Source organism: Podarcis bocagei (genome assembly GCF_964188305.1).
Source record: "Podarcis bocagei genome assembly, chromosome: 13".
NCBI classification, from domain to species: Eukaryota; Metazoa; Chordata; class Lepidosauria; order Squamata; family Lacertidae; genus Podarcis; species Podarcis bocagei.
This window is the reverse complement of record NC_138138.1, coordinates 22,795,986-22,808,959: the sequence shown is the minus strand read 5'-3', so window position 1 is coordinate 22,808,959 and position 12,974 is coordinate 22,795,986. Positions and strand designations below refer to the sequence as shown.

The following is a 12,974-nucleotide window of genomic DNA, read 5'->3' as shown; positions in this document are numbered from 1 at the left end:
TTTGCTGGCTCTTTTCTGAACCTACTCCAGTTCTACGGTATCCCTTTTAAGGTGAGGCAACCATACTGGACACACTACACAGTGGAAGTATAATCGCCCCGCAAATGTTTGTGTTATATCAAAGGGCAGGGGGCAAGAGAGGAAAAGATGGCCAAATCAAGTGTTCAAGAAACTTGAGAAAATTTATACTTTATTTAGGTTGAGGTAGTTTCGGTTCAAGATATAAAGCACAAGGAGGAGACAGTGTCTCCAGATCCAGCTTAAAACACTAGATTTCATTAAAAATCTAAATAATAATAATTATTAATAATAATAACAACAACAAAGTTTCTGCTTTTTAAAAGTTTTGCTCTAGGGCTAATGTTAGTGAAACTGGAAAAGCTTGCACTGTCTGTCCCAGGTCGCCCTACAATCATAGGGAGGGGGTTTGGGGTTCATTCTATGGGAAGGAATAATAAATATAGGATAAATTGTTAGTAAACTTTGGCAATTAGATATTGGTCAAAATTCAGTTCCATGCAAACAAGTCCTTAAATTTGTCAAACCAAGACATTCTCTCTCTTTCTCTTTTTAAAAGTAATTTTGGAACTGTTTTAGAAGTAACTAGTTGAAGTGTCTTCCTCTGAGTTAGCAGCCAAGCCCTAGAAGAGAATCTCTAAAAGCAAAGAGGCCAGGAGGTTCCTGCCTGCCTGCCTGGTAGGAATGGGGGAGACATTAATAGTCAACCTATCAAAGCCATACTTTCCAAAACAATGCACAAACTGAAACACAGCCATCTTTCAACATTCACATTTCTCTGATTTTTTTGCTATGCCAAATAATGCGTACCCCAAAAATGCATATACTAAAGTGTGCATTTAAATAATACATATATGGGGGGCATGCAAAATGCATTATATTAGGGCATTATATTACTTGCAAACCTGCAAATGTGTATTTTTCTATTAGGAGAAATTAACACTAAAATACTGATGGATTATCATGAGGATACACACACACTGATGTGGAAAATTTAGGATTGGTGAAAAACAGGAACTGAGAGAAACTGAAACGGAAAGAAAAGTTGCCCATCCCTACTGCCAGGATGACCATTTCCTTTGGCTTGAAATATTAGCCTGCCTATTCCCAGCTTTGTGCATGCAAGTAAAGCATTCCCTGAGTCTCCAAGGTCCTTGTATACTACTACCCCATAAGTCATAGCCCAGGGAGAGATAGAGGGAGGGAGAGAACTAATAAGGCTGCATTCCTGAAGTCACTTAAAGGTAAAGGTAAGGGACCCCTGACCATTAGGTCCAGTCGTGACCAACTCTGGGGTTGCGGCGCTCATCTCCCTTTCAGGCCGAGGGAGCCGGCGTTTGTCCTCAGACAGCTTCCGTGGTATGTGGCCAGCATGACTAAGCCGCTTTGGCGAACCAGAGCAGCGCACGGAAATGCCGTTTACCTTCCTGCTGGAGCGGTACCTATTTATCTACTTGCACTTTGACGTGCTTCCAAACTGCTAGGTTGGCAGGAGCAGGGACTGAGCAACGGGAGCTCACCCCGTTGCGGGGATTCGAACCACCAACCTTCTGATTGGCAAGTCCTAGGCTCTGTGGTTTAACCCACAGCACCACCTGGGTCCCTGAAGTCCTGAAGTCACTTACTAGTCTTACTAGTGACTTACTGAAGTCACCTGAATTCCTGAAGTCACTTACTAGAGGGTAAATCCCATTAAATTCAGTGGGACTTGTTTCATGGTAAATGTGAAAAGAGTTGGGCTGTTTGTAGGAGGGAGGGAGGAGAAGATTCAGTTCCTTCCCAAATTCTCAAACTTTTGATGTTTCTTGTAGGACTCCTCATATCTAATGGTCAAATCAGAACCTCTTTGCATTTTGAAGTCAAAGAAATAGGGCCTGCTGCTCTTGCCAAGCTCCCATTCATTGCAACAGGCAAATGCACAGGAAGTTGTCCACCCCCACCTCCAGATTTAGTCAGATATGCTCAATCCTGGGTGCATTGACTGAAGGGTAAGACCTGTCCACCAAAAGAATTTACTTTCCTAATAAGCACATTTAAAGTTCAGGGTGTTTCCTGGTTTCCAAGGGAATTAAGCACACAGCAAATCCCCAGATGTTGAGCACATCCTCTTTTGACACTTATGTATTGCTTCATGCTGCTAAAGGCTGGCTATATCTAAGCTACTTAGCTACCTGGCTCTCCTGTCAGCTAGAAGAGATGATAGCCAAGTTCGATAAATCCTCTAGCCAAGTTCTAAAAATCCTCTATGAAAATTACAAAGTGTAAGTCTATGGATTTTGGGGTTTTGCTCTCCTGCTGCCTAAACCCTATGGGTCACAGAAGTAAGGAAGGCTTCTCTGCCTGATGCAGAATTCTAGGAGGCTCTTAGAATGGCATATTTCTGGTACCAACCTTAGTTGGTTCAATACCCCATTCTGCCTGTTTTGTTATATCCTAAAACACAGTAAAAAATAAAAAAATACATTTTAGCAAAAAGATGAGTCATTCATCAGGTTAGTGAATTAATACGATGCTGAGGCACATTCCCACGAACATATTAAACATCATCACCACTATGGTCATTAAAACTTTGGTGCTGACATCAAAGACAAATAAAAACAGAGCTGTTAATAAGTAGCTATCAGCTGTCTTGCTTCCCTTTTAGCAAATGCTGCATTCACACGGTCAGAAAGCCTCTTCGCGAAACTACAGTTGATGCGTGAAAGGAGTTCCATGTAGCCAAACTATTTCGGGGTATCAGCAGGCAGAGGCCCTGTTCTCTTCTAGTGCAACATTGGAGATGAATGGGAGAATTGCTTCTCCAAGGCCTCTGGCGTTGTCACTGGGCTGCGAGAGAGCGTGTGTTTTATTCCGTTCTATATAAAATGTCCACACTTTTTTAATTAAAAAAAATCGTTAGCGCGTAAGGAAAAGTCAGAAACAAGCAAGGAGACGAACGCGGAAATATGACCCTCGTTTTATCCATTGGAAAAGTAAGATACACACCTTGCGTCCGCAACTCAACCTTAAACAAAAACGGAAACACTCAAATCTTGCTGAAAGTGCGGTTCCTAATTTTGGGAAAGGAAGGTGGGAAAACGGCTGTCCCTGAGATATAGTAGTCTTGATGAAGTAGGCATTCAAAGAGACAGGCACACTTCGGGCAGCTCCTGGTCTTGGGCGAGGTCCTATCACATAACGGAGAGGGAAAGAGTAAGGGCTACCCTTAGGAATCACTCCTCTCCGATCTCCAGTTCTTAGTATCTCTGATAGGGGGTGCGGGGAGAAAGGAATAATACATAGCTGGCGATGGGTTCCTCCGCATTGCCAAGGAAGGAGGAGTGTGAGAGTTGCGGTCCTGCTCCGTGGATGTTTCAGGCAGCAAAGGAACACGCGTGTACCTGTCATGCAGGGTTTGTCAGAGCAGGCAGGCGCGGGAAAAGCTGCAAATCAGCCTCAGGCAATAACTCTTGATGGTACGAGCCCATAAACAATTCTGCGGAGATAGGGCTCCAACTTGAATAAAATATAGGGGGCGGGAGCAGGTAAGCCCCGCCCCGCATAATCGATCACATGACGCAGTGCACGCATACTATTTGAATGGCAATGCCCATCAACTTGGAGGGAGGCACAAATATTTTTAAGGGGGGGGGTTCGAAGACCCCCGCCCGCCAGGAGTTGGCTCCTATGACCCCTCCCCACCAGAAAAAAATACCCAGGGAGAGAAAGTATATGCGTGCGTCAGTTGGAAGCTGATCTGTAGGTGTGTTTCTGAACACACGGTTCTTTGTTTCTGAACACGCGGTTCTTGTTCGTGTGCACCTACAATCGAGGCGTCCGTGTGCACAGATGCCCGCGCTTAGGAATACACGTGCCTGCGCGGTGGCTTGCTCCATGGACGTGCGATGTGCTTGCGCGTGACGACCGAGGCTTAAGGCAGCCTGCGCATCGGCCTGGCGTTTCTGTTCAAGGAGGAGCTATTACCTTAAAGGGGGGCCTGTGGGTGGGGAGGATATTCGAGTGCGGGTGGGGGTGGGAGGACCTCGCGTGTCTCCCCTTCAAGAGGACACGGAACTGGGCGAAGCGTCGGGCGTGGAGGACCTGCTGGATCTGTCCGAGGCCGCCTCGCTGGCTTCCTTGGCCGAGCCGCTGAGGGCGGCGGGGGCTCCGGCCAGACCCTCCTTCTCCCTCTTCTTCTGCTTCATCCTTCTGTTTTGGAACCAGATCTTCACCTGGGTCTCGTTGAGCTCCAGGGTGGCCGCGATCTCCACCCGCCTGGCCCGGGTCAGGTACTTGCTGAAGTGGAATTCCTTCTCCAGCTCCGTCAGCTGCTTGGTGGTGAAGTTGGTCCGGATGGTGCTGGCGTGGGCGGCCAAGCCGTAGTCGGACACGGTCGCTGTTCAGAGACGAGCCACAAGGCCAAAGCAAAGGGGGGGGGGGAGAGGAAGCAAGGAAGCCACGCGTTAGAATTGCAGGCCCCTCGGGTCTAAAATCAGAAGCACATACACGCCCACCCGCGGGGGAGCTCTGGATTATTCCCCCGTTTCCACACCACCTGCAGGGTCTGTGGGAACAGGTCTGTGGTTATCAAGCAGTCAGAGATAGGTGCACTCTGCAGATGCTCAAAGGCAGGTTTTTCCTCAGGAACATTCTACGAGTACGGCCACTGAGGGTCCTTTTTACTCCTGGTGTGAGGGCTCCTACTCTTTCACCCCAGTCTAGGATCCTAGAAGATTGTGTTGTGACAATTGGGGCCCACGATGACACTTTTGCATTATTCGCCATTGCCCTTTAAAACAACTTTACCTGTCCCCCCCCCCACCTTTAACAGTTTCTGTTTATTTACTTCTTTTTTGTACACCGCCTTTCCTCCACAACCGCTCCCAAGGCGGCTTACAAGAGAAACACATCAAATCAGTTCGTCGTTCTCCTATACTGCCCTTCTCCTGTGCCTATGGCGGGTAACAATATTATTGCTTATTATCATTTGTAGTTTTAATAGTTTTATCTTGATACTAATACCATGCCATCCGTTCTCCTGCCAAAATTGCAATTCCAACGCTCGAGAAAGAAGCCAGAAAGAAGTGCAGGCTACTTGCACAAGTACCAAAAGCGCACACTAACCTTATGCGCAAACCCTACACACACACACACACACACCATTCTCATAATGGTTCAAAGGCACCGAATGTTGAGTAGAAAAAAACCTGACAACTGGAGTGGAGAGGCTGGAACAGCACAGGAGGACAGAGAAACGCAGAGAGAGATAAAGGGCAGAAAGAACCATCTCATTGTCTAGATAGGTCACTTCCTGGTTCACACAGAGAAGCTATTTTTCAATGTCTCCAGGATGGTGGGGAACTCTGTCCGTAGGCATTAGTGGAGAAAATAATTTATTTATTTTTAATTACCGACTCCCCCCAAAAACCCTAAACGGAGAGAAAAACCTCAAAAACAGCCAAATGAGGACTGGGTATGTTTAGTGGATACGGGGATACTGGCTTTGGGAGATAAGGAAGGACAACGAAGGAGAGAGAGAGAGCGGAATAGAATGACTGGAACTCTGAACAAGAAGCACTTAATGGTGCAACATTTTGTTGCAGGGACCCACTTGCAAGTTTTAGGTTACAAGTGTGTGCGTTGCCTTGGGTACCGCGTGGCAAACAGGTGATTCGCCCACTGGATTTATTTCGGATAAACGTATCAACCGAACTACTGCTTCACGTGGTCCGTAAAGTTTAACAGGTTCCGGGGATAAACTCTGGTGAACTCAGCTGCTAGCTCTGACCCAGCCTGATAAGATAACTCTCCCAATAAACATTCCAGCCAATGCATAATTGCTAGGAAAAGACACGCCGGGAAATTGTGACACCATCCTCTACATCCCGGGTGTGAGAAGACTCTCTGTGGTTAGTGACGAGGGGGGTATACTCTGCACCTGCTCAGGGGCACTCTCTACGCTTCTAACTGCACTGCTCCAGGGCTGAGGCTAAGCGTCAGAAACAGATGTTCGGGCTGACTCTGAAGCCCTGTACCGGGTATCTTTATCCGTCCCTCTGTCCATCCATCGCCTCTAGGCCGGTCCTGCTTCCCAGTCCCCCAAATGGACTGGTCTTTCCCTTAATTCCATTTTTATCCCTGCTTGCAAATTCCTCTAATTTCCCCCAGTCAGATCTACTGGGGTCCTTCTTACATGGCTAAGATTTGTTCTTTTCTTTTTAAACCAGCTGAATAAACTGAAACATAACAAACAAGCGAGGAACTTTGGGGGTAATTCAGGCGACATTCTCCTGCGTGGGCGCCATTCGTTTGGAATGGTTGCTGCTCACAGACGTCAAGGAGTACTCCTCCATGAGACGGCGCCTCCCTACCCTCCAAGGAATTAAAAACTCCAACGCAACCCTAAAGGGAATTGTGCGAAGCTCGGCCACCCCAGCCTCAGAGGATGCTGCCCTGCAGAAAAACCCAGCGCTGGGCTGAGCCTCTATAGGAAAGGCCAGGACTGCTCTAGCTGGTACTATGCGTGACACGCACCCAATGGACACTTCCCAGTTCCTACATTTAGCAGGGATGGATCTCGCGGGCTTTGCGCGTGCCCTGACTGACTACAGCAGTAGGAAAGTTATCTTCATGATGCCATGCCCACCACTAGACTCCTCTACCCTTGTGGGTGAATGATATGAGGCAGTCCTGATCTTCACTGGCAGAGACTTGGTGGAGCAGCGTTTAGCGGTAACCCTGTTACTGATGCTACAGCGGCCAATTGCAGGTGTGAAGAAGCAGCCACAAGACCACCATTCTCGACTCGGTTCAGACATGCCTTTATAACACGCGCGTGGGGGAGGGGGAAACACTGATTCTCTTCTCGTGGGCATGGACCGAAGAGTGAAAGTGCCGCGGAATGTTAGAAGAGCTCGTTGCGCGCGTGCGCATGTGTGCCTCTATTTGCTGGGTGAAACCCCAACCAAATGAACTGGTGTCACGTTTTCTGAGTGCTGTGAGCAGCCCTGAGAGGCAATGTCCGTCTGAAAAGCGGCATAAACATATCACATAATGAATGAAACAAGCCTGCCCCATAACCAGATGGGGAGGTGATCCCTGGGAAGGAAAGTAGATTCCCTCCTTTTCTACACTAGATACCATTCTGCAGCTTGAACCCCCGTCTGCCTCTCAGGGCCTAAAGCTAACGCTGGCCTTCTCTCTCCCCTCGGGCAACTTTGGAAACAGAACAGAGGCATATTGTACCATCCGTTTCCTTTCCAACCACGCCCTCTGTTCTACACACTCACCTAACCCATTATGGTTTTTGCGTTCCGGCCAGAGATGGGAAAGTTGGTGATGGCAGGGCCTAAGAGTATTGTTTTTCTGGACCAGATCCTGCCTCCATGTGACTCCATAAGTCACGTGCTCTTGGGATTCTCTGGAGTAAGGCATGATGGAGACAACAACCACCTTCCAGTGGAGGGGAGAAACATGGAAAGCAGCCTCTGCTAGCCTCCCCTCGTCTTGTAAAAGGGAACCGAGGGGGCTTTACCTGTTTTAGGAGGGTTCCTTTTCACTTTCATCCATTCAAAGGTCTGGGTGGTGGCCGTGCCGGTGGTGGCAGTCATGGGGCATGGCTGGGCCGAGCAAGCCCGCGGGTCTTTGTTCTCCTGTAAGGGCGGGGAAAGGTTGCCAAAAGCCCCTTGCAAATAGCCACCCTGCTCGGGCCCATAGAGGTGTGGCTGGAACTGGCCCGGGGTGGCGCAGAAACCGTCAGGTAAGCTTCCGAGGCTAGAAGAAGAGGGAGAAGAGGAAGAAGGAGCCACGCTGGCAGGGTAGGCCGAGGGCTGGAAGTAGCCTCCATCCGTCTCCTGGGGGCCGAGGAAGAACTGCTGGTTGGCGAAGCTTGGGCTGCAGTTGGGGGCTGCCGAATATCCTGTACCCGATGGCTGGGATGACCCCGCGAAGGAGATGCCAAGGCCAGTAGGGTTGGGAGGAAGAGGAGGAGGGTAGCTGGAGTTCTGCTGGTGGTGGTGGTGCTGCTGGTGGGCGTTGAGCCCAGCAGCGCCCACCCCCGTCGTCCCGAAGCGTCCCTCTTGATGATAGCTGTCACAGGAAGGAGAGGTACCTGAGCAAGATGGGAAGGAAGTTGTCCCTTGGTCGAGATGCTGGTAGTCCTTGGGCGCGTAGGCGCTCGTCCCACGGTTACAAATTGCATAGTCTAAGAAGAAGTTCATTCTAGGTATTGTTCCTTTGCCAATGATGGAAGAGGGTCAGCCTGTTTTACGGGGATCCTTTCTGCCCTACAACCTTTAGATAGTATGTCAAAAGTTAACTAGGAAAAAGAGAGAGGGAGAGAGGGGGAGAGAGTGAGAAGCCTTCCCATCTACGGATCTCCAGCCCTGGAGCCCCCCATACCCCCACCCCTCCTTCCCAAAGCCTTCAGGGTGGGGGTGGGGGTGGGATGGAAAGGTGGGGGTGGGGTGAGGGGTGGAAGAGGGGGTCTGGACCACGTGGTCGCCATCAAGCCCAATGAACAAATGCCTCCTGAAGTTTGTCAGATATCTACCATCATCCATCAAGTCCTTGACATTTGCATGACAAAGGAACTTCAATCAAACTTTTCCCCATCGATCTGATTAACAACACGGATACGTCAAAAGGTTCCCCCACCCTCCTCAAAGACTTCGGAAGAGAAGGGAGGGGGGCAAGGAAGTGACAGAAAGGGGTTGGGGAAAGGAAGGGGGGAAAGTTAGGACTATTCAAGTTCTGTTCTGTGAGTTAAAAAGACACACACACCTTCCAGTTCATAAGACGGTAAAAATAATTAGAACTTTTATTCCTAGCTGGGGGGGGGGAGAGAGAGCGCTTTACACCCCCCCCATATCAGCTACCATAGGCTCACGTATCCCGCAAAACAGAGGGAGGGGGAGGGGAGAGGGAGGGAAGGCTTCTTTATGAAGGAAAATGTTCTTTTTCCTCATTTTAAAAAAATTAATCACCCAAAAGATACTTAAACGTTTATGGAGTTTGCTTAAAGTGCTTTTTGCTTTCTCTTAAAAAAACAACTACACAAACTAAATCCAAATAGCTCTGCTTTGCACATCGCCTTTGTGTCTGGAAGCAGTGTGCTAAAGAGCAATTTAATTCAATCAACATTCTAATGAGTTGTGAAATAAAGTTAGAAACACAATTGTGTTTTGTTGGAGGGGGGAAAACGCAAATGAAATTGAAATTCGATCTACCCTATCCATCTACCCGTTATTTATGTTATCTGGCTATCCATCCATTTATTCCCATCCTTAGGCCCTCCCCACCCTCCACCCCTCCGCTTTCTACATTTCATAAAAAGCAACTATATTACCAGTTGGGCTTGCTGTCACTGGAGTTTGATTTAGCTACTGTTGCGGGGATGGGATGTTTTTAATCGCTGCTGCGGATCATTCTTAAAATCGAAACATACAAGCAAACGACTCCCAATAAGACCACTTTACTCCAGCCACACTTTTACTAAGACTGGCAAATTCTAGAACAGAAGAACAGGCAATGTTGAAAGGAGGCGGTTTCTCATATGATTTAGAGTGCAAACAGCTAAAATAGGCGTTGGGTTCTTGAATGCTTCTTCAGATGGGTTGCTTTCGTTTCGTTTGGAGTAGGGGCTCAGAGTCTCTCTCTTCCTCTCCTCTTTTTCCCCTCCCGAGCAAATGTTGCTGAGAGCCACCAAACTTCGCTGCTCTCCTCCAAAGCCAGCCCTGTAGGTGAACTTTTGGCCTGCTCTAAACCTCTGGTGCTCTCCTCGTGGGCTGAACTACCAGTAAATATCCTGACAAGTAACAAATGACCGTGGGCGTCAGATTGGAGGTTACTCTTGTCTTCCATGTGCTAACAAGTAAATAAATGTTGCTTGCCTGGGCTTCCCATTCTATTAGGCGTGGAGTGGTTTGCAGTCTCTTCCTCCTTTGTCAATTTACACATGGCCTAGGGAAAGAGGCAATCCCATGGAAGGGAAAGTTCGTAATCATCCATTTATGGACTCTCGAAAGTAGCCGAATGGTCCTTTAATGACGCATCAAACAGAACCCCGAAGAAGGGAAGCGGGCGACTGAAAGGCTTTAGGAATTGATAGCAATATCTCGTGCTGAAAGGGTGGGGTGGGGTGAATTATAGAGTCCCCACCCCCACCCCCACATTTATGGAGTTGCTCTCGTCAAATTGGAGGAGCTTCATACGCTGTCTTTATGGGGTATATATTTAATGGGCTCCATACTACAGAAAAGGGGAAGGAGGGGTGGGTAAGTACAGAATTGCTGGAGTTATATTCGAGAGATTTTGGGAAGATAGAAAAGAAAGGGTGAGTCAAAGAGGAACAAAGACAACTAAGGGCGGATCTACTATGAAACTAATGAAGCTTAAGCTTCGGGACCCCAGAAGCTAATTTAGTCCACATTGCTTAAAATAATTGGGTCCAGTAGACCCAATTTGTATATAACATTTCCCTAATTTTATCCTCCTTCCCGTAACTCAAAAACTATAAGGCACAGGATTTTTTTAATTCACACCAGTGACTTTGACATGTGATGTAACCCAGTACAGCAATTTCATTCAAAATCTGAGATGTAGTAGTTAATTTTTGTAAAAACGTTGTGGTGATCTGCCATTGAACAACTCCACTGAAGAAGATAACAGCGGTTACCCAGACCTTGCTGCTGGTTGTGAAGGGGCCCCCATAACAGTTCAAGCTTCAGGACCCCAAGGGTGGAGGTCTGCCGCTGAAGCCAAGAAATAAAAAGGAAAGAGGGGGGAAAATAAAAAATAAAAACGACTTAAAAGAAGGAAGGGAAAGTGATGTTGTTTGCAAATACACACACACAAGTACATAACACTTACATTAAATTATTAAGGCTATAATCCCAATCCCACTTGGAATACACCCCATTGAATTCAGTTGTTGTTGATGATACTTTCTGAGTAGACATGGCTAGTTTTGCGACACTTAGCCGGCTGTAACCCTATAATTGCTATCCTGTTCACCTGACTGGAAGCCAGAGCCCATTTTGGCATCCTGAGGTCTAGGACTGTTCCCGCATGGACGTTTTATTTATTTAGATGGACGCCTTTACAAAACCTTGAAACCATGACGACCCTTTGAGTCAGTGATATACGCCACGTTCTCATCAAACTTTGGAGGCCTGCGATCCTAACCTGTGAATCCCGGCAGGTGCTGGACTTTCTCCCTGGGTTAGGTCTGCCGGGTCATCAGAATGCGATTGCTTGGGTGTTCTTACATGACATTCTACGGGCTGAACTTTCTCCCAAAGAAATTAATATGGTGGCCCAGTAATGTGTGTGTGTGTGTGTGTGTGTGTGTGTGTGTGTGTGGAACTAATAGAGTTCTTTAAAAACTTTTTTTAAAAAACCCAAAAGCCATTCCTCCCTTTGAAAGTATGGCTAACTTCAGGTCTCAGCTTGTCATTTTCTTCCTTCCGGGGTTCGGCTTGTTAAACGCGGGATTAATTTGCCTGGTTAAGAGACATCAAATTGTGGTCACGGAAAGACTAATAAATAACTCTTCCGGCTTAAAGCCCAAATAAAACCCCGAGGCCATTTATCAAGTCCTATCAGTGCTTCTGAATTTGAGGGTATGGCGGAGAAGGGAGAGCCAAAAGTGTTATAGGTATCCGGAAATATTCGCATATTGGGTTTTTGTTTTGTTTTAGCAACTGTGGGAGAGACAGGTCCAGGATTATGGTGACGCGCACGATGACGATTACTAATAATACTAATAATGATTTTTTTTAAGTTTACCAGGATTATGGGGCTGAAAAATTCTACCAAAAAAAGCAAGAAATAAGAAATTAGAGGGGAAACAAATAGGACACAAATAGGCATCACGTGGTTTAAATAAGCATTAGGGGCTTCTATGACAATAGTGTCTTTAAAAATAATAATAAAACAACCAAGTTTCTTTTCCTGGGAAAAAAAAAACCTAACCAAAAAACGAGTAGGATACACATGGAAAGAGAAACTGGAGAACTGGAATGAAAGCAAACAGGACGCAAATATGCACCGTATGATTTAAATAAGCATTCGGAGCGTGGTTCGCTTAATGAAACATCATCCAAGGAACTTCTCATATGGCATAGCAGCAGCGCGCTATGAAAACCTCACATCCTCCTATCTGCATGCCCGCGAGCTTCCCGCAACGAGCCCTTCCTCTCTGCTTTAAAATCACAGCTAGCTGGCTTGTTTAAGTTTGCTGTGTCTCCAACCGCTTACGACTTCCCAACACCGTTTCGTTCCACTTTATTGCTATGGCGAAGGGCTAGTTGTTTGCCTACGGAAAACTCAATAGACCGGCTTGTTGCAAGCCAGTTTAAAAGTGGCTAGATTTAAAACTGCAACAACTAGTTGTTGGGCTTTCCCAGTGTAGATGATACTGCCTGGGGGAAAAGGTGTGTCGAGAAAGGTCTTTCCTTAAGTGCGCTTGGGGGTCCCAACAGGAGAAATGAGCTGCTTGAGGGTCTTCTTCTGCTTCTTTACATTTCCCTTTGGAACCTCACGGCCGCTGGCCATCTGCTCCCGACTGGGAGTGACTTACAGGAGGACGCCTTTCATTCCTATCACACACACACACACACACACACACACACACACACACACACACACACACACACACACAGCCCTCCCCGTCCCCATCCTCTGGAGTCTTGCGGCAGATCTGTGCCACAGCAGACCGAAGGGGAGATGTCTGCTAGCTGTTCCGGGGGAAGATATAAAACAAGGAAGGCGCTCTCCTCCAAAGGCATACATACATCTAATGGGAGCCACGGTGAAGTTAACATGCCCATTCCGCTCGCGCACCCGTAACTGGCAAGGACATTCCAGCAAGAAAAAAAAATATGGATAAAATGCCTATTCTATAGAACCAGGTTCTCAGTGTAAAAGAGGGAGGGCAATCTGAAATTCAAGCCTTTGAGTTTTGAGATCTCACCTTT

General features: G+C 47.2%; 1 protein-coding gene across 1 annotated transcript; it reads right to left on the bottom strand.

Annotated features, from left to right (window-relative positions):
* Window positions 1–205: 205 nt before the first annotated feature.
* Window positions 206–8,343, bottom strand: HOXB1 (homeobox B1). The gene is made up of 2 exons (XM_081168804.1): window positions 7,532–8,343; window positions 206–4,393 (listed from the first exon to the last, which is right to left on the bottom strand). Exons 1-2 carry the CDS (start codon window positions 8,214–8,216, stop codon window positions 4,056–4,058), a joined length of 1,023 nt encoding a protein of 340 aa, XP_081024930.1. The 5' UTR covers window positions 8,217–8,343; the 3' UTR covers window positions 206–4,055.
* Window positions 8,344–12,974: the final 4,631 nt, after the last annotated feature.